This window comes from Choloepus didactylus, chromosome 2 (genome assembly GCF_015220235.1).
Source record: "Choloepus didactylus isolate mChoDid1 chromosome 2, mChoDid1.pri, whole genome shotgun sequence".
Taxonomy (NCBI): domain Eukaryota; kingdom Metazoa; phylum Chordata; class Mammalia; order Pilosa; family Megalonychidae; genus Choloepus; species Choloepus didactylus.
Window position 1 is genome coordinate 233,198,821 of NC_051308.1, and position 19,982 is coordinate 233,218,802.

Sequence of the window (19,982 nt, forward strand, 5' to 3'; positions counted from 1 at the left end):
AAGGCTGAGAGACTGCCCAAGGTCACACAGCCTGGAAGAGATGGAGGCCAGGTTGAACCCAGTTTGCATCACCCTTTACCACTATGGTATTCATCTAGGGCTGAATTCACATGTGGTGTGTGTGTGTGGTGTGTTTGTGTGTGTGTCGGAGGGCTGTTGTAACTGTGTCTCTAAGTGTCACACCCCTATGTATGAACATATGTGTGTCTGAAGGTTGTAATTGTGTGTCTGTATATGTGTGTCTGGGGGTTGTTGTGTCTGTGTGTATCTTTGTGTGTCTGTGTGTAGAGAGGGTGTCTTTGGGGGTTGTTCCATCTATGTCCCTGAGTGTTTGTGTATGTGTGTACGACTCTGTGTTTGTGTGTCTGAGGCAGCTGTGTACCTTTGTGTTTGTGTATCAGAGGACTGTCTTGTCTGGGACCCTGAGTGTGCCGCCTCTGTGGCTTTGTGTCTGCAGGTTGTTGTGTCTTTGTCCTGAATATTGCATCTCTGGGTGTCTGAGGGTGGTTGTGTCAGTGTTATTTCTGCGCGTCTGTGGTGTGTGCGTCCGAGGGTTGTCCTGTGTTCCCAAGGGCCCCGCCTCCGTGTCACCGTACGGGGTCTCTGTGCGTCGTGTGTCTGAGGCTCGCGCCGTCCGTGAGACCGGAGACCAGCCTGCGTGTCCGGGCCCCGCGGGCGGAGGCCGGGCGGGACTACAAGTCCCGGCAGCCCCGGCGGCGCGGCGGGCGGACGTGGAGCGGCAGTCGCCGGGCGGGGCGTGGGCCGCGGCAGACCCGGACTGCGGCACCGTCCGGGACGCGCCGGCCGCGGGTGCTCGGGTGCTCGGGTGCTCGGTCGCCGCGGGGCCGCGCGCTTGCCCGGGCCCTGGCCACGGGCCGCCGCTCCGGAGCCGGCGATGAGCGCGAGGGGCCGGCATGAGCGCAGGTGAGGGGGGAGCAGGCACGGACCCCGCGGCGCCCGGCGTCGCGCCTGCCGCAGGGTGACATCTCCCTCCCCGCCCCCTACCCACCCGAGAGGCCCGCAGCCCCAGGGATGGCACCCGCGCCGCGCACGCCACCTCCCCTCCGCTCCCGGCGCTTGGGCAAGAGGGTAGCTGGGGCCAGCCTGGCGGGGCGCGGGGGAGACGGCCGCCCTCCCACAGCATCCCCTTCCTGAGCGACCATGTCCAGGTGGGGGCTGGCGCAGCCTCCCGCTGCGTTCCTGGGGCCTCTGGGGGTGGAGTGGGGAGGGAGTCTGAGCTGAATGAATGAATGAGTGAATGAATGAATGTGGTCGGCAAGTCAGGTCTCCTGGTCCCTGGGTCCCAGCCTCCTGGGGCACAGACACCACTCCTGAGGCTTGGCCTCAGGCCCAGGTGCAAGGATCACATCCTCCACGTTGTTCATCCTGGGCCCGCCCTCCCGAGTCTGGTTTAGACTCCACCTGCTGTGAATGGGGCCCGTGGAGCTCTCCTTTCCGGAAGGGCCTCATCTCCAAGTCAGCCTATCCCATGGGAGACTGCCACCCTGGCCCACCAGCTTGGGCTTCCTCTCTGCAGCTGCAGGCCCCTCAGTCAGGGTCTCCCCTCCCTGTCTCCCTCCAAACCCCAGCCCTGCAGCCTCCAGTGTACCCCGCGTGAGGAAGGAGAAGGGCTGAGGAAAGATGGCCCTTGGATTCCTGATCCAAAAATCGGGATGCCCCTGGCAGATCCTCACCTCTCCCCCTCCAGCCCCAACTGGCAGAGGAGGGGACCTCATGGCCACAGGGGCCACACTGAGGGCGCAGGCAGCATGCAGCCCTGGGCCACTGCCAGGACACCAGCAGGAAGCTGGGGCTTCCGCAGGAAATGAGAGGTTCCCAGATGGCTTTGACTCCAGCCCCTCCGGTCTGCAGAGCTGATGGCGTTGCCTGGGGTCCAGCCTTGGCCTCTCCTGGCTGTGTGACTCTGGGCATGTTACTCAACCTCTCAGCACTTCGTCTTTAAATGGGGAACGTCACCCATGTACTTTTCGTGGGTGGCTGGCAGGATGAACCAAGAGAAATGAGTGAGTCTACTCAGACTCACTCATTTCCGGCTTCTCCCCTTTTCAGGCCGGGTAACTCAGGGAAAGTGACTTTGCCACTCTCTTCTTCAGTCTCCCCAGCTATAAAATGGGGATAATAATAGTTCCTCTCTCCGAGGGTTGTGGGTTAGTACAGTGAAGTGCTTCCACATGGAAAATACACAGTGTCAGCTGCTGTCACCCAGAAGTGGTGGTGATAATCATGAAAGTATGATCACCCCACACAGCTGCGTGGGCCTACCCGGGGCTGGCCTGAGTTGGGGGAACTGAGAGGGGTCAGCCACTGCCCTGGCCTTGGGGAGGCCCATATGGGAATGGAAATAAAGAGCACATCAAAGTGTTTTGATAGGGAACAGGCAGGGGATGGGGTCCTGCCTGTGCTTGACCCTTGCTGGGAGTCTAGAGCCTTCTATAGATGTGACTTCCTGAAGCCCCTCTCCTTCCTTCCCAGGAGTGATAGGGAGCGCACCCTTGTGAAATGATGGGTGCATGATAGACACAAGGCAGGACTTCCTCAAGGAGGCACCTTAGAAGCTGGGGGAGACGAGTCAGGGTAGCAAGTGATGGTCCCTGGCAGGGCCCTTTAGGCCGTCACGGCACACAGGCCCTGAGGCAGGGGAGAGGACACAGTGACCCCTGGCACCATAGCCTCCATGCTCTGTTATGTCCACAAGATGTGTGGACATTCATTCATTCATTCATTCAGTATGGTTCCTGAGCCCAGGCCAGGCACTATGATGCTCATGGCAGTCTGGTGGCAAAGGATGTCAGCTATGTGGGTGGTGGGCAGGGAAGGGCTTTGGGGTGAGACAGGCCCTCCAGCTATGAGACAAGTCCGTGGGCAAACTGCCGCTCGGGGGCTCAGTTTTCTCATTTGTAAAGTGGGATAAGAGAACCCACCTGGCAGGGTTAGTGTTGCGGGTTGGCAAGTGGTAAAATCCGATCAACATGAGCAAAGTACCGGCTCAGGGGAGGTTCTTGCCCCATCCCTGAGCCTGAGCTGTTGGCCTGAGGGTTTAAGGCAGCAGAGAAGCTGTTGAATGGGCCTGTGGGAGCCATGGTGCAGCCGCTGGTTTCAGACAGGGGGATAGGAAAGTAGAAGTGAGCCTGAAAAGTGGGTCACGGCAGGAACCATGCCCCCTTGGCGTGGGAGCCGGCAGCTGCCACTTTGACGGGCCGACACCTCAGGGATTCAAACACCCCAAGTGGCTGCACTCGTGCTTCCCCTGTGTGCCAGCTGCTTTGGGATTATCTTCCTCTAGGAAGCCCAGAGACGCTAAGGCACTTGCCTTACGAGACACAGTGTGCTCGTTGATATTGCTGCCGTTACAGAGGTTAAGAGCAGGGTGTGAGAGCCAGCCTGCCCGGCTGGATCCAAATCCCACTTCTCTCTGACTGAGTGACCTTTGGGCAACTGTCTTAACCTTTCTGGGCCTCAGTTTCCTAATCTGTAAAATGAGGATACAAATAATACCCACCTCATAGAGGTAAAGTAAAGAATAAATGAATTAATGTGGGTATAGCCCTGGAACAGTGCCTGATCTTTAGTAAACCCCGATAGCTCTGAGTTGCTCTTTCCCTTTATACTGCCCCTATGCCTGAGAACAGCCCTAAAGGGCGAGAACCCCAGCGGGCCCCACTTCAGGGAGCAGGTCTGCAAAGCGGGTAGAGGGCTTAGGCTAAAAGGACACATGGGGCTCTAGTGGTGGCTGGGGCTGCTGGCCTTTTCAAGAGGGGCAAGAAAAGGGCTGCAGCTTGTTAGTAGCCGAGGATGTGCGACCCTACGTGCCAGGCCACTCGGAGGTCCTGAGTGCCCGCTTCCTTGCCGCCTACCCCCCAGGCTGCACCAGAGAGCAGAGAGGCCCTCGGCTGCTGCTTGTCTGCAAGCTATTGACAGGAAAGGAAGGAAACGACATTCTTGCCCTGACAAGCCTTACTCGGGGACTAGGCTGGCCCCGGAGAGCAAAAGGGAAACCAGCTGGCCGACCCACCCTGCCACCCTGTGGGCCTGGGGTCTCTACCAGCCCAGGGGGTGCGCAGACCCCGGTGGTTGAGGGCTGCGGGCTTCCCTGGGTGTGTGTGTGTGTGCGTGTGCGTGTGTGTGGACATTCCTGCAGGCTTCTCAGTATGTGTGTGTGTAGATCCCTGGAGGCTTCCCAGGATGTGTGTGTGCGTGCGTGCGCCTGTGTAGATTCCCGGAACTGGTGGCTCCACCATTTGTTTTCTGAGTTGACAGAGCGGACGGGGAGGCCTGGCCCTTCCTGAAGTGGGTGAGGCTTCGGTTAGTTTGGATTTTGAGTCATCAGGTTGGAGAGGCCTCGGGAGGTGTGCCCTGTTCTCTGAAAATGCCCACGTGTGCCCATCTGTGGAGTCCTTAAAAGCACAGGGTGTGGGATCTGGTTTTCTGGCTCCACCATTCACCAGTTGGTCTTTGTGCCTCTGAGCCTCAGTCCTCTGATGTGTAAACTCAGCGCCCACCTCATGGGGTTACTGGGAGAGTTCCACAAGCGATACACATGGAGGCTCAGACAAGCTCTGCCCCTGGGAAGTGCCCACTGGCTGTCAGGGGCTCTTATTATCATCATTGCTATAGTCATCATTGTCATTATTCCGTGAGGGGAAGGCAAAGGCCGCCTGGTCTCATGGGGCCATGTGGCCCCAGTCCACGAGGTGTCTCCAGGTGGTGGAACAGAGCAACGGAAAGGATAAGCCTGGGGTCAGCCTGCCCAGACGTGCATCCTGGCACTACCGTGTACTGGCTGTGTGATCCTGGGCAAGTTACTTAACCTCTCTGGGCCTCATTTTCTTCTTTAAGAAGCAGATAACGATTGTAGGGTTTTGGGGCAGGAGCAAAGGGCAGGAGCACCCATGGTGAGAACTTAGTGGCTTTTATAGTTCTTGGTGGGCTCAGGAAGCCGCAGACACACAAACATTTGGAGACAGAACCACCAAGGGACTGGGGACATTCTGACCACGACAGTTGCCTGGGACACTCTGGGTTTGTTGGGTGGAGACTTCTAGATCAGGCTCCTGAAGGGATTAGGTTGGGGAATGGAGCGGGGAGCCCAGACAATCAGCCCTTCCTGGCCTGCAGCCTTCCCCCCAACCCTGCTTGGCTTCCCAAGCCCCCCCTCTCCACCCCAAGGAATTGATCCAGGGGGTTGCAGGGGTCGATGGACCAGTCTTGGAGAAACCCTGACCTAGAGGCTGTCCAAGGTTGGGGGCAGTGAGGACCCCACATACTCCCACAGCTTTGGGGCCCCCAGACACCTACTGTCTGCCTACTCTGCTAAGACCACAGCTGGTAAGGAGCACAGGAGAAAAAAGAATTTCCTCGATGGAGCTGCCTGGCAGTGTTTCCTGAGCCTCAGTTTACCCTCTCCCTCACAGCGGGTTAAATAAGAAACCCTGTTAACTGTGCAGCTGGGCCCAGCACGAGGCAGCTTTTCTCCCCAAGCCTGGGGGTCTTGGCCAGCTCTCCCCCCCTCTCCCACCCACACCAGTGGTGGGTCTCTCCCTCCTCGCCCCTCCCCACCTTTCCTGGCTGCCCTGCAGGCCTGGCATTTCACCAGTCCAGATTGGCTTCCCAGCGTCTCCTTGCTTCCAGGCCCGTGCTGGACAATAAACCTTGATCCCTCCTCGGGGTGGGGGACCGATGGGGAAGGGGCAAGCAGGACACAGAGCCGCAAGGACTCTTAACAGCTGGATGTGGGAGTAGCTGTGGGAGCTCAGGTGCTCCCCAGGCCAGCCCCCCAATTCTTAGCCCACACCCAGTCAGACAGAACCAGACACACCAGGGAATAAGACAGTGAGTGAGAACCCACAGCAGCAGCCAGTCTAACACACCACGAAGACTGGCGCTACTGGATGGAGCAGACCAGGTTATGAAGCGGCTGAGCATGTTATGTTTAACAAAATAAGAGGAGGAGGAGCCTCCCCGCAAGTGACCTTTCTCCTTTCACCCACAGACAGCAGCCCTCTCGCGGGCAACCCGCCCACCAGTTACGGGACCCTGACGATAGAGACATCTATAGATCCCCTCAGCTCCTCAGTTTCATCCGTGGTGCGTGGGCAGGGTGGGGGCGAGGGAAGGCACCCCGGTGGGAGAACCCCCAGACCCCTCCTCCAGCCCCGCCCTCTCGCCTGCGCGCACAGAGGCTCAGCGGCTACTGCGGCAGTCCGTGGAGGGTCATCGGCTACCACACCGTGGTCTGGCTCATGGCGGGGGTCCCTCTGCTGCTGTTCCGGTGGAAGCCCCTGTGGGGGGTGCGGCTGCGGCTCCGGCCCTGCCACCTGGCCTGCGCCGAAACGCTCGTCATCGAAATAAAAGACAAAGGGGTGAGAGCCGGTCCGGGCGTGGCAGCCCAGTGCTGGAGAGGGGGCGGTGGGTGGGACGGAGGGACTCTCGGGGTCTCAGCCCACGCTGGCCGCGGACTTCCCCGGGGACCTTGGGCCAGTGGTTCTCCTCTCTGGACCACAGGCAGAGGGGCAGGTCTGGTGGCTCTGGAGGGCCTGCTCCCCTGTTGCCTTGATCTCTGCATTTTCCAGCAGCGTCCCCCCCAGGGTGGTGGGACGGGCCTGGGTGGGGAGGGGTCTCCTCCAGGACTGAGCCCCCAGCTCTGTGTTTCAGGCTAGTTCTTGGCAGTTCTACACCGTCCAGGTGCAGACCGAGACCATCGGTGAGGGCAGGTGAGGTGGCCCCTCTGCTCCTTCCCAGAAGCCCCTGCTCCGCCGTCCCTCCCACAAAGGCTCTGACCCTGGCGCCCCCCATCCCAGGGAGGGAAGGTGGCTCTGTGGGGGACCCGGGGGTGTGGAGAAGCTGCCAGACCTCCAGAGTAACCCCCACCCCCTCCCCAGCCCGGAGCTGCTCCCACAGGCCCAGCCAGAGGACGGCCGGAGCCATGTGGCTGTGGGGGCCGTACCGGAGGGTGCATGGAAGGACACGACCCGGCTCCATGGGAAGGAGGAGGCGGTGAGTGGACGGCGGGTTTTGGGCCTCAGTCACACACTCTGCATAGTGGGGGGTTGGACTCTGTATTCTCCAAACCCCGGGTTCTGTTGTCCCGAACTTCTGTAATGCAGACATCAGCACCCCTGCCCCTTTCCCCTGACACTGGTCACTGCCCCCATCCCCCACCCCTCCCACCCCTCACATGCTCTTCCTGGGGCCCGGGCCCAGCCCCCAGCCCCACCGGCCTCTCGTCTCTCCCACCCAGAAGCGCGTGCTGCGGTACTACGTCTTCCAGGGCCAGCGCTATGTCTGGATCGAGACCCAGCAAGCCTTCTGCCAAGTCAGGTGAGAGTCAGGGCTGGAGCGACGCTGGACTGAGCAGAGGAGGTGGCAGGAAGTGGCCTGGCCTGGACAGCAGGGAGCCTGGGCTCCCCTTGGCGCTGACGCTTTGCCCTTAGGACCTTGGGCAAGTTCCTGAGCCTCTGCAGGCCTCAGGGGCTCTTATCTGTAAAGAAGGGAAGAAGACAATCCCTGCCTCCTGGAGTTATTATTCTGAGGGTGAAACAGATCATGATTTAGGTAAAGCTAGACACAGCGTCTGGCACGAGGTGGTAACGCTGCAGGGACTGGAATCGGATGGTCTATTTGGGTTCTAGTCCCTGCTGTACCACCTACTAAGTGCTTAACAATCGTTGGCTCCTAGCACGTCTTGAGTTCCCCCAGAGCAAACCCTAAGACGTGGATTTGATTGCAAGGAGTTCATTTGGAAGGCGATCCCAGGAAACAGCCAGGGAAGTGAGACAGGGTCGGGAAGGCAGCCAGCGAAGGGGGTGTTTCCATGGCAGCTGCCACCGGGGATCAGGCTGAGCCAGTACAGGGCACGCACCTTGGAGTCACCTCCCCCAAGGAGGGAGGAAGTGTGCGTGTTTATCTGGCAAGCAGCAGAGGTGGCTGCAGGGATGTTAACTTCAGCCCTGTGGGCTTTCCCGGCTGCTGGGCAGAGCACTGCGGGGCGTTGCCCACGCAGCCCTCACATAAGGTCAGGTGTTGGCAGTGAGCTGCTGTGTCCCGCACAGGTGAGCGTCAAGAGGTGGTGGATGTGGCACCAGCAGCCTCTGCTACAAAATAAAAAGAGTAACAGCAGAAATCGCTGGCAGGGCGGTGCTTGGTAGGCGCCAGGCACTGTCCAGAGCACTTCACATGGCTTATCCCATTTAATCCACTCGCAGCCCTATGAGGGAGGCGCTGTCACTGCCCCCGTTTTTCAGATGAGGAAACTGAGGCATGGAGAGGTTAAGTGACTTGCCAAAGGCTAATATCATCATCATCATCATCATCTCATTGGGGGTCCAATCAGAGGAGAAAGTCCAGCCCAGAGTCAGTGAGGGTCCTGCCTCCCCCCGGGAGCGTAGCCCCAAGTCCCTGGCCTACACAAGGTGGGGGTGCAGAGCCCTGGCCCCCATCACCCACACCTGCCCCCTCCCCACCCCGCCAGCCTGCTGGACCGCGGCTGCACCTGTGATGACATCCACCGCTCCTGCTCCGGCCTCAGCCTTCAGGACCACATGCTCAGGTGGGTGCTGCCCTGGGCCAGGGGTGCCCCCAGAGCTAGGGACCCCTGTCTTACCCCTCCAGTGTGGCCTTTCTGAGTCACCTGCCTTCTGGGCCTCAAAGTTTCCCCCACTGTAAGATGGGGGGGTCCTGTCACTCCTGGAGGGTCCATTTGCCACAGCCCTGTCCGGGAGACAGCTCAGCCACTTCCTTCTTACAGACAGGCCGTCTATGGCCCCAACACGATCAGCGTACCGGTCAAGTCCTATCCCCAGCTGCTGGTGGATGAGGTAGGGCTGACACTGGGGCTCGGCCCATCTCTGGCCTGGGCTTGCTGTGTGGCCTCGGCCAGGCACTTGCCTTCTCTGGGCCAGTCTACAGTGGCAGACCAGACTGAGGATTTGAAAGTTCCAGTAGTGGCTTGGGTGGAGAGGGGGGCTCTGCACATGGGCAGTAGAGGCCGAGAAGCAATCTCACACTGCCCTCCAACACACACTGCCTCCTGTGTGTTGGGGGGCATGCTTGAGGCCAAGTCCTCAGCCCCTTCCGTGAATTAGCCACCTTCATTCTCCCAAAAGCCCCAGGGGGCAGGAACTAGTGACTAGACTCAGCTCACATATGAGGAACCCAAGCTTCAGAGGGGGGATGGGATGGAGCCAAGGTCACACAAGGGCAAAGGGAAGTCAATGACCCCGAAACATCCAGAGTAAAATGTGGACATCCCACCGCCCTGACCCATAGGCACACACCGTGAAAGGGATGGGACGTGGACTCTGTCCAGGGCATAAACCCCAGTCTGCTGCCCACGTGGCTTTAGGCAGATGACTTAACCCTATCATGCCTCAGTTTCCAGATCTGTGAAATGGAGCTGATGGCAGCACCTGCTTTGTGGGATTGTTGTGACGATTGTGTGACACTTAGATAAAGGTCTTTGCTGGGGCCTGGCCAGGGTCCTCTTTGAGCAGAGAAGGTGTAGCCTTGAGGGATGTCTCCTGGTGGGGTGGGGTTGGACCAGGAGGGGATTATGGGACTCACCCAGAGTGACGCCTGGCTTCAATCCTGTGGCAGCTGCCCGGGCCCTCTGCTCCGCTGGATGTGGGAGATGCAGCCTGGCCTGTGGCAGGGCTGCCCCAGGGGTGCAGGCCCTGACTCTGCCTCTCTGCTGCCCCAGGCCCTGAACCCCTACTACGGCTTCCAGGCCTTCAGCATCGCCCTGTGGCTGGCTGACCACTACTATTTGTATGCCCTGTGCATCTTCCTCGTCTCCGCCGTCTCCATTGCCCTGTCGCTGTACAAGACCAGAATGGTGCAGTCGCGAAGCAGCCAGGGGTGGGGGTGGAGCAAGTAGGTCCCCCATAGGGCCTCCACCAGCTCACTCCCCTCTTGTCCCCTTCCCACAGCAAAGCCAGACCCTGCAGGACATGGTGAAGCTGTCTGTGCGGGTGTGCGTGTGCCGGCCAGGGGGAGGTGAGGAGCTGGGACGAAGGTGGGGGGTTTGGGGGTCCAGGGCCCGGGCCTCGGCCCTGCTGAGGCTCCCGCTTGCCCCGCAGAGGAGGAGTGGATGGACTCCAGCAAGCTGGTGCCGGGAGACTGCCTGGTGCTGCCCGAGGAGGGCGGGCCAATGCCCTGTGATGCTGCCCTGCTGGCTGGAGAGTGCGTGGTCAACGAGAGCTCCCTGACAGGTGTGGCCGCCGCCCTGGCTGCCGCCCTGCCACATCTGGGAGGGTAGAGACGGTGCTGGGTTTGTCCCTGAGTCCCTCAGGGATCTGCACACAGTGGGGGCCCAATAATTGCATCCTCACAGGCACTCAGAAAGGAATTGCCCCCCTTTGCCAGGCAGTGGGCTCAGCACTTTCTACAGATTAATTGATGGTTGTGAAAGTTTAATTATGCAAGTAATACATGCTTGGTTTTCATTCCAATAAGACAAAGTCTTCCCCCCCAGACATGTGCATGTGCATGTACACACCCACACGCATGCATGCACACACGTGCACACACACACATACACTGTGATTTCCCCCAGGAGACGGCTCCTGGTAACTGGCTGGCACATACCCAGGATTATCTCATTGTGTCCGTGTGTCTTTTGCACTCTCTGAGCCTCACTTTCCCCTCTGTAAAATGGGAGCTATGCTTCCTTCAACACATGGTAACAAGGGTTGAACGAGACCTAGGGCTTATGAAACAATTTGATGTAAAACTCGTGTTTTGGGCTCAGGGAAGGAGTGGCCTGGAGGCCCCTCCTTGGGCCTCATGCCCGGTCTCTCCTAGGGGAGAGTGTTCCGGTACTGAAGACGGCCCTGCCAGAGGGGCCGGTGCCCTATTGCCCGGAGCGCCACCAGCGGCACACACTCTTCTGCGGGACCCTCATCTTGCAGGCCCGGGCCTACGTGGGACCCCACGTCCTGGCGGTGGTGACCCGGACGGGTACAAGGCAGGGCAACGGGGAGGGCTGCAGGGCTTGGCACCCCCAGGAGAGGTCCGGGCATGGTGGGACCTGGAGCTCTGGAGCCCACATCCAGCTCTGCTGCTGCCCTGCAGTGGGAACTTGGGCAAGTCCCACCCCTCCTTGGGCCTCAGTTTCCCCATCTGTAATGCAGGTTGGGCAAGACTGGGCTTAAGCATGAAATGTCTGCAGGAGCCCAGCAGGTTATAAATGGTGGTGTGGGCAGGGACAGGGGCGAGCAGGAGAGGGGCCACCTGTTCTCCAGGAAGCAGCTGCTGCACAGCTCCAACAGGTTCTTGCCACATGGGAATGGGACCTGGTGTCACCAGATGTGATTATTTCAGGAAAAGCCATATATCTGGATTTTAAGTGAAACCACTCAATTATTAGATGCTGGCCACTAATTCAATGTTTAAGAAAAACATCTGAGGGCTGGGGAAGGCCTGTGGGCCATCATTTGTGACCCTTGAACTGGGTGATTTCTAACACGGGGAGCTTGCCCAGAGGTGCAGGTGGGGTGGGGGAGTGGCTGGGGAGAGCCGTCCTAACCCTTGGCCTCCCCTGCCTTGGTTTCCCTGTCTTCTTCCCAGGGTTCTGCACGGCCAAAGGGGGACTGGTGAGCTCCATCTTGCATCCCCGGCCCATCAACTTCAAGTTCTACAAACACAGCATGAAGTTCATAGCTGCCCTCTCAGTCCTGGGTGAGTGTCTCCCTGCACCCCGCTCTGCCCGTGGCCCCCAAGCCCCTGTTCCAGATCCCACTCAGTCCCTTGCCCCATCTTTGCAGCTCTCCTCGGCACCATCTATAGCATCTTCATCCTCTATCGCAACCGGGTGAGTCTCGGGGGCCGGGTGGGGCTGCCAGCCAGGCCCGAGTCTGACCAAGCCTGGCCCTTGGCCTGACAGTGTCTCCTGCCAGGTGCCCCTAAACGAGATTGTGATCCGGGCTCTGGACCTGGTGACCGTGGTGGTGCCACCTGCCCTGCCGGCCGCCATGACTGTGTGCACACTCTACGCCCAGAGCCGGCTGCGGAAACAGGGCATCTTCTGCATCCACCCACTGCGCATCAACCTGGGGGGCAAGCTGCAGCTGGTGTGTTTTGATAAGGTGGGGGCTGCAGGGGGGTCTGGCGGGAGGGGGTGGTGGGAGGAGCTGGGGGTAGCCCACAGATACCTCAGGCATCTTGGCCAGATCCTGTCCTGGGGTCAAAACACTCCGGGGAACCTCACCCAGCTCCCGTCTGCATCAAGCTCCTGGTCTGACAGATGAAACGTCAAATGATTTATTCATTTGTTTGAGAAACACTGGGGCTGCTGTGTGCCCGGTGCTGCTCGCGCCACTGGGGACCCAGCAGTGGCCAAGGCAGAGGGTCCTCCTAGACATGTGTTGCTTGTGCCTCCTGCCTCAGGGTGATGGATTATACAAAGAAGGTGTTTGGGGTAACACGATAGATGGTAATGGGGTGCTCCCTTGGAGAGGAGGGCGATTGAAGGCTCCTCTGAGCAGAAGCCCCAGTGACCTGAGGGCAAGAGCCCCTCAGACATGGGGCAGGGCCAGGCAGGCAGGGAGCTGCAAGTGCCAGGGCACCGAGGAGAGAAGCAGTGTGGCTCCTTTGAGGAACAGAACGTGCGGCTGGAGCTTGGTGACTAGGGGACAAGCAGACTGAGCTGAGGTGGTGTCCCCAACCAGGCTGGTGGGGCCTGAGGAGGAATTCACATAGGGCCGTGGAGTTCTTGAACTGCGGAGGGGGTACCAGGCTGGCAAAGGAGCCAGATGTGCAAGTGGGCAGTGGGAACACAGGGTGAGAAGTGTAGGCCTTCATTCACTCCTTCATTTACTCACTCATTCATTTACTCAATAAATATATTGAGCGCTGATGTGAGCCACAGCTCTTCCAGGTACCACAGTGAGCAGGTGGTGGGGAAGTGTTCCCGTTTGCTAAAGCTGCCGAAATGCAATATACCGGAAATGGGTTGGCTTTTACAAAGGGGGTTTATTAGTTTACAAGTTTACAGTTCTAAGGCCTTGAAAATGTCCAAATTAAGGCACCAAGAGAAAGACACCTTCTCTAAAGAAAGGCTGCTGGCACCCAGGGTTTCTCTGTCAGCTGGAAAGGCACATGGCTGGCATCCGCTGCTGTTTCACTCCCGGAATTCATTGCTTTCAGCTCCTGGTTTCGGTGGCCTCTTCTCTTAGCATCTTTGTCTCCTCTCTTAGCATCTCCCGAGCATCTCTCTCTAAGCTTTCCAAATGTCTCTGCCTTTTATCCTCTTATAAAGGACTCCAGTAAAGGATTAAGACCCACCTTGATGGGCTGGGTCACATCGCGATTGAAATAGCCTAACCAAACGGTCCCACCCACAACAGGACTGTACCCACAAGAATGGATTAAAAGAACATGGCCTTTTCTGGGGTTACATAACAGCTCCAGAATGCCACAGGAAGCAAAGAGGCCATGAGTGGGTGCCCAAAGCAAGGACCACCTGACTCAGTGTGGGGAGTTCAGGAAAACTTCCTGGAAGAAATGATGCCAGGCACAGAAACAGCAAGGGGATCAGGGAGGGTGACTCCCGTAGAAGGAAGCACAGGTGCAAAGATCTGGAGGCAGGAAAGGGTGTATCCTGGCTCCCACTCTGGCTCTGGCTGGGCACCCTCCGGCCTGGGGCAGCACTCGTCACTGCCCTGCCCTCTCCCCCTGCAGACGGGCACCCTCACCGAGGACAGCTTGGACGTGATGGGCGTGGTGCCCCTGAAGGGGCAGCTGTTCCTGCCGCTGGTCCCGGAGCCCTGCCACCTGTCCCCGGGGCCCCTGCTCCGGGCACTGGCCACCTGCCACGCCCTCAGCCGGCTCCAGGACACCCCGCTGGGTGACCCCATGGACCTCAAGATGGTGGAGTCTACTGGCTGGGTGAGGAGGCCAAGCAGTGCAGCCCCCTGCCTCTGGGCAGCTGGACTCCACCAAACCCGACCCTATCTTCATTCTAGGCCTTCCCAGGGTGCTCTCTCTTCTGCCCACCATCGGTAATCTGAGTGGCCAAGGCCTCACGCTGGGCACCAGTATGCTCAGTGCTGCACACGCCTTGTCTCACTTGCTCCTCCCCTTATCCCAGGAAGGAAGCTTAAGACTTATTTCACGCAGAGGCAACTGAGGCTGAGAGAGATTTAGAATAACTTGTCCATCACCCAGCAGCTTGGAAGTGGCAAAGCCAGAGTTTGAACTTGGGTCCACCCAACTCCAAAGCCCAGTTTCTTAATTTCTGTCCTCTCCAGTCTCCCATGAAGGAAGTCTTCCATGAGTCTAACTCGCTTCTCTCCCGCTGCCTCTCTGCATGAGCCGAGGATTGGCTTCCCCAGGCCAAGCCGGTGCCTTCTCTGCCCTCCTCCCAGGTCCTGGAAGAGGAGCCGGCTGCAGACTCAGCATTTGGGACCCAGGTCCTGGCAGTGATGAGACCCCCACTTCTGCAGCCCCAGCTGCCAGGAATGGTGAGCCAAGGGTGTGCCTGTGGGATGTGGGGTGGGTGGAGTGGGCTCCACGAGCCAGCCACTCAGTGCCTCTCCACCCCTGCAGGAGGAGCCCCTGGTGCCCGTCAGCGTCCTCTGCCGCTTCCCCTTCTCCTCAGCCCTGCAGCGCATGACCGTGGTGGTGGCCTGGCCGGGGGCTGCCCAGCCCGAGGCCTACGTCAAGGGCTCCCCTGAGCTTGTGGCCGGCCTCTGCAACCCTGAGACAGGTGAATGGGGCGGCTGGGTACCCACACAGACTGGGGCAGGGGCTCCCCTCTGTCTCTGCCCCCACCTCCTCGCCCCAGTGACACCTGCCTCTCCCTGGCAGTGCCCACCGACTTCGCCCAGATGCTGCAGAGCTACACAACGGCCGGCTACCGTGTCGTGGCACTCGCCAGCAAGCCGCTGCCCATTGTGCCCAGCCTGGAGGCAGCTCAGCGGCTGACAAGGTGGGTCTGTCCCCAGCCACCACCCCCTGGGGGGACCGAGCCTCTGCATAGGGAGAGGCAGAGCCCAGGGGATGATGGCCCTGCCCAGTGGCTGAGGGCAGGGCCTGGGCCACCGTGCAACCTCTGACCTGGGTCTGTCCACCCTAAGGGATGCCGTGGAGCAGGAGCTGAGCCTCCTGGGGCTGCTGGTCATGAGGAACCTGCTGAAGCCACAGACAACACCGGTCATCCAGGCTCTTCGGGACACCTGCATCCGCACCGTCATGGTCACGGGTATGGCCGGCAGGGCCTGCACTGGGAGGGTGGAGATGAGGGGTCCCCACGACCCTTCCTGGGGTATCTTTTGGGACCCTTGCATCAAGCAGGTGTTTTGCAAACACTTCTTGGGAACTTCACAATATCCGTCTTGAGGGTTGACTGTCGCCCCACGTAACAATGGGGAAAGTGAGGCTCAGAGGAGTTGAGAGACTTCCAAAGGGCCCAGGCTTGGGCTCGGCCCACCTGGCTCCCAAGGCGGCTGCTCCCCTGCTGTGGCCCTCAGAGTTACACTTCCCACCTCTGTGAAATGGGGATAGTGATGTCAACCTCAAAGGTGACACTTTCACAGAACAAGGAAAAGGGAAGATTCCATGTGACTCAGCAGTAGCTCGACAGGTCTGTGTCCTCCTTTTCCTCCTGCCCCTCCACACACACGCTTACTCTTTCCAGCCAGGTCACTCAGCGGTCGGGAGAGCCCAAGCCTAAGACCTCCTGTACCTAGCTTCATAGATGAGGACACCGAGGTTCGGAGTTCATAACTTGCCCAGCTAGTGGGTGGCAGACTGGAATTCCATCTGGCGTTTTCCTGTCTGTCAGTGTCAGGGTGGATGGCCTCCCTGGATAGCAGGGGGTCCTGACCCTGCCCATACCCCCAGGGGACAACCTGCAGACTGCGGTCACTGTGGCCCGGGGCTGTGGCATGGTGGGCCCCCAGGAACATCTGGTGATCGTCCACGCCAGCCCCCCAGAGCGGGGCCAGCCCGCCTCCCTCGAGTTCCTGCCAGTGGAGTCCTGCCCCGCCGTGAATGGGCCCAGGGTGAGGCTGACCAGAGCTCAGGCCCCACCCCACCTGGTGACCCCACCCCTGTGTCACCCGACCTTAGTCCCAGTTATCTGGGGTGGGCAGGGGGAGCTAAGCTGAGCTTCCTGGGACTCCAGGATCCCTGCCAGGCCACAAGCTGCACAGTGGAGTCAGCCCCCCGATCCAGCCACCTGGCCCTCAGCGGCTCCACCTTTGGCGTCCTCGTGAAGCACTTCCCCACGCTGCTGCCCAAGGTGGGGCGACCCCTGCCTGCCTCCCCGTTGCCCCCCACCGCCTCCCCCTGCTCTGCCCCCTTCCCTCGGCTCCCTCCCTGATGGCTGCCCCAGGCCTCCCCTCCTCTCTCCTGCTCCCAGATCCTGGTCCAAGGCACTGTCTTTGCCCGCATGGCCCCTGAGCAGAAGACAGAGCTGGTGTGCGAGCTGCAGAAGCTTCAGTGAGTGCTCTGTGCGCGCGTCACCTGGGGAGTGAGCTCCGCTGTGAACCCAGCCTTGCTCCTCAGGCGCCAGAGAGCCATCACCTCAGAAAAAGCCCTGGGTCTGCCAGACTGAAGTAACCACAGCAGGGTGTTCCCAGCACCTCCTCTGTGCTGGGCATCGTGGGGGCATTAGGGATCCGCCATCCGCTCTCCCCTGCCTGGAGGTGGCAGGAATCATTTCCCAGCCGCGGAGGCGAAGCGGGTTTGGAGGGGTCAGCAGCCAGCCAGAGGTCTCAGCCTCAGCCAGGGCATGGCCTATGCCACAGCTGCCCGCCTCTGTCCCCCAGGTACTGCGTGGGCATGTGCGGGGATGGCGCCAACGACTGCGGGGCCCTGAAGGCGGCCGACGTGGGCATCTCGCTCTCGCAGGCCGAGGCCTCCGTGGTCTCGCCCTTCACCTCGAGCATGGCCAGCATCGAGTGTGTGCCCACGGTCATCAGGTGAGGTGGGCGAGGGGCAGGCGGGCCCAGGCTCTGCCGGGGTGCAGAGAGGGGATGCCCACTCGCCCTCTCCCCCAGGGAAGGTAGGTGTTCCCTCGACACATCGTTCAGCGTCTTCAAGTACATGGCCCTGTACAGCCTGACCCAGTTCGTCTCTGTCCTCATCCTCTACACGGTGAGTGACTGCAGAGGGTCACCCCAGAGCTGTGCCCAAAAGCCCACCCTATGCCAGGCCCAGGGAGACGGCCTGCAGCAGTGCGGTTAGGGGCCCCAGCAGGTGCTGGAGTAGATAAGAGGGTACAGATCCTGATCCTGCCCCTTGCTAGCACAGTTCATCACCCTCTAATTGTGAGGCTTGGATAAGATGACAGAGGCACAGAGCCAGGCACACAGTAGGTCCTTATAAACGGGAGTAGCTGTCATGTTAGCATTGCGTCCCTGTCCTCGGAGCTCCCTGTCTGCAGGGGAGACTGAGGCTGAGTCCAGGGCGAAGAGGGTGGGGGTGTGGCAGAGCCAAGGCCCCTCCCCCTGCCACTTTCCCAGGGTGTCACCCCCTTCCCCAGACCCATTCGCTCTGCCCCAAAACCTCCTGCCCCACTGAAGGCAGCTGATGTCATGGGACAGGGTCAGTCTCGTACTCATGTCTGCACCTGCGTCCACCTCAAATCTAGGAGCGTCTTGAGGGCAGGACCTTGCTGTCCCCCCAGTAATACAGAAACTCAGTAAGGCTGTGCCTGATTCCCCCTCAGGGTGGGAGTTCCCTGAGGACAGGGGGTCCCCCTCCCCACATCAGATGATCAGATGTAGGCTCCCAAGGTTGGCAGCTCGCCTGCCTGCTGGTCAGACTGGGGGAGGGACTCCCTGAAGGCAGGGCAGGGCCGGGCCTCCTGCATCAGACCAGAGCTTCGGCAAGATCAGAAGCAGTTCCTCCTCCATCGGACTAGGGGCTCCCAAGAGCCAGAACGTCCTGCCTCCCTCAGATCAGAGGGCATGAATGAGGCCTTCCCCATCAGACTGGGCAGGGGAGCTCCCCAAGGGCTAGGGCTGGGCACAGGCCGCGACTCAATTTCCCCTCTGCCCACCCCTCCCCGGCCGGCAGATCAACACCAACCTGGGCGACGTGCAGTTCCTGGCCATCGACCTGGCCATCACCACCACGGTGGCTGTGCTCATGAGCCGCACGGGGCCAGCGCGGGGACTGGGGCGGGCGCGGCCCCCGGGGGCCCTGCTCAGCGTGCCGGTGCTTGGCAGCCTGCTGCTGCAGGTGGCCCTGGTGGCCGGTGTGCAGCTGGGGGGCTACTTCCTGGCCAAGGCCCAGCCCTGGTGAGTAAGGGACTGCACGGCCTCCCAGCCCTGACTCCCACCCATCCCTGCCCCCCACCACATTCTCCCCTGAGCCCTGGTCCCGGCACCCCCAGGTTTGTGCCTCTGAACAGGACGGTGCCCGCACCGGCCAACCTGCCCAACTACGAGAACACAGTGGTCTTCTCTCTGTCCAGCTTCCAGTACCTCATCCTGGCTGCGGCCGTGTCCAAGGGGGCACCGTTCCGCCTGCCGCTCTACACCAACGGTGCTGCTGTGGGGTGGAGGTGGTGGGGGTGCGGGCACAGCGGGGGGAGGCACCCAGGGGCCGGGGCTGTGTGCGTGAGGGCCCCCAGGGCAGAGGAGGAGGCAGATGGAGGGAGAGAGGGTTGCATGTCTTGCGGGGGCATGGCTCCTCGGTCTGACAGACTCACCCATCCCCAGTGCCCTTCCTGGTGGCCCTGGCGCTCCTGGGCTCCGTCCTGGTGGGCCTCATCCTGGTCCCCGGCCTCCTGCAGGGGCCGCTGGCACTGAGGCCCATCACTGACACCAACTTCAAGATGCTGCTGCTGGGCCTGGTGGCCTTCAATTTGGTGGGGGCCTTCATGCTGGAGGTGGGGCCCGCCCGGGGTTAGGGACCTGGTGGTGATGGTGGGGTGCTCAGCCTCAGTGGCCCCCCTCCACACACGCACCCCCACTGCCGCCCTCTGCAGACTGTGCTGGACCAGTGCCTCCCGGCCTGCCTGCGGCAGCTCCAGCCCAAGGGGGCCTCCAAGAAGCGCTTCAAGCAGGTGGAGCGGGAGCTCGCGGAGCAGCCCTGGCCCCTGCTACCCGGCAGCCCCCCGAGGTAGTGCAGGCTCTCCTGGCACACTGGACTCGGGAGTTCTCTGCCTCCCAGTGCTGACCGGACCCGTCTCCCAGACGCTCCGTGACCACCACCACCTCCTCCCGCAGCCCTAGGGCTGGCAGTCATCACTCCCGCCCCACGTCTGCCCCAGCCTTGCCCACCCTGGAGAAGTGCTGACTACTTTGTCCCCCAGTTCAAGACCATTCCAGGTAGAGAGCAGACTCTACTCCTACTCAGAGCTGCTGTCAGTGTAGCAAATAAAGACATAGTATTTTGCTGGTCTGGCCATGCGTGTCTTGTACCTCAGCACCTGCAGCCTGTCCATCTGCCCAGGAGGGAGCGCACACCCCGCTCGGTGCCCAGCTGGCAGCACCTGGCTTGTGTCTGTTCCTGGCACCCCCTGATTTTTCAGATCACAGAGGACAACGCCTGTCTCCAGGCCTGTCAGGAAACTGTGTTTCCTATTCTGGCAGCCATAAATCCTCTAGGTTGAGCATATGCCAGGCACTCATTAAGCATTTTACACTTGTCACGTAATCCTCTCCACGACTGTGTGGGACACTGTCCCCATTTTACAGATAGGAAGACTGAGACTTAGCACGCAAACAAGTAGTCAGAGGTGAAGACTTCTCTCTAACTCCAGCGTCCCTGCTCTTGACCGTCCCACCCTCCTGTGCCCAGGCAAGTGCCCGCTAAGCACCTAGTAGGCATTTATTTCTTTGGGGACAGTTCCCTGTTCTACCTCTCCCCCCACCACTCCATGTTCTGGGCCGTGTTTGTGGTCCAGTTCCTGCCTCCGATGGAAATCCAGGCTCCGAGCCCCCATCTCCCGGCCACGGCCATGTGCACCATCCCAGGGGAAGGGTGAGGCCTCTGACCTCACCCCCTATTTC

The 19,982-nt window shown here is 60.3% G+C and overlaps 1 protein-coding gene across 4 annotated transcripts; it reads left to right on the forward strand.

Annotated features, from left to right (window-relative positions):
• Nucleotides 1–764: 764 nt before the first annotated feature.
• ATP13A2 (ATPase cation transporting 13A2) lies at nucleotides 765–19,371 on the forward strand. 4 transcript variants are annotated; one of them, XM_037828386.1, is made up of 29 exons: nucleotides 765–924; nucleotides 6,011–6,105; nucleotides 6,198–6,380; nucleotides 6,673–6,731; nucleotides 6,900–7,014; nucleotides 7,259–7,338; nucleotides 8,489–8,566; nucleotides 8,765–8,834; nucleotides 9,716–9,850; nucleotides 9,945–10,011; nucleotides 10,095–10,226; nucleotides 10,819–10,974; nucleotides 11,584–11,694; nucleotides 11,781–11,827; nucleotides 11,913–12,101; nucleotides 13,696–13,902; nucleotides 14,382–14,477; nucleotides 14,563–14,722; nucleotides 14,824–14,944; nucleotides 15,093–15,217; nucleotides 15,859–16,019; nucleotides 16,142–16,258; nucleotides 16,379–16,458; nucleotides 16,788–16,940; nucleotides 17,019–17,115; nucleotides 18,040–18,263; nucleotides 18,440–18,510; nucleotides 18,687–18,856; nucleotides 18,956–19,371. In XM_037828386.1, the coding sequence occupies exons 1-29, from the start codon at nucleotides 915–917 to the stop codon at nucleotides 19,091–19,093; spliced, it is 3,447 nt and encodes a 1,148-aa protein (XP_037684314.1). In that variant the 5' UTR covers nucleotides 765–914; the 3' UTR covers nucleotides 19,094–19,371. The 4 variants fall into 4 exon arrangements, with proteins under 4 accessions (XP_037684314.1, XP_037684313.1, XP_037684315.1 ...); XM_037828385.1 differs by having other exon boundaries at nucleotides 766–924; nucleotides 18,359–18,510; XM_037828387.1 differs by lacking the exon at nucleotides 16,142–16,258 and having other exon boundaries at nucleotides 766–924; nucleotides 18,359–18,510.
• The last annotated feature ends 611 nt before the right edge of the window (nucleotides 19,372–19,982 follow it).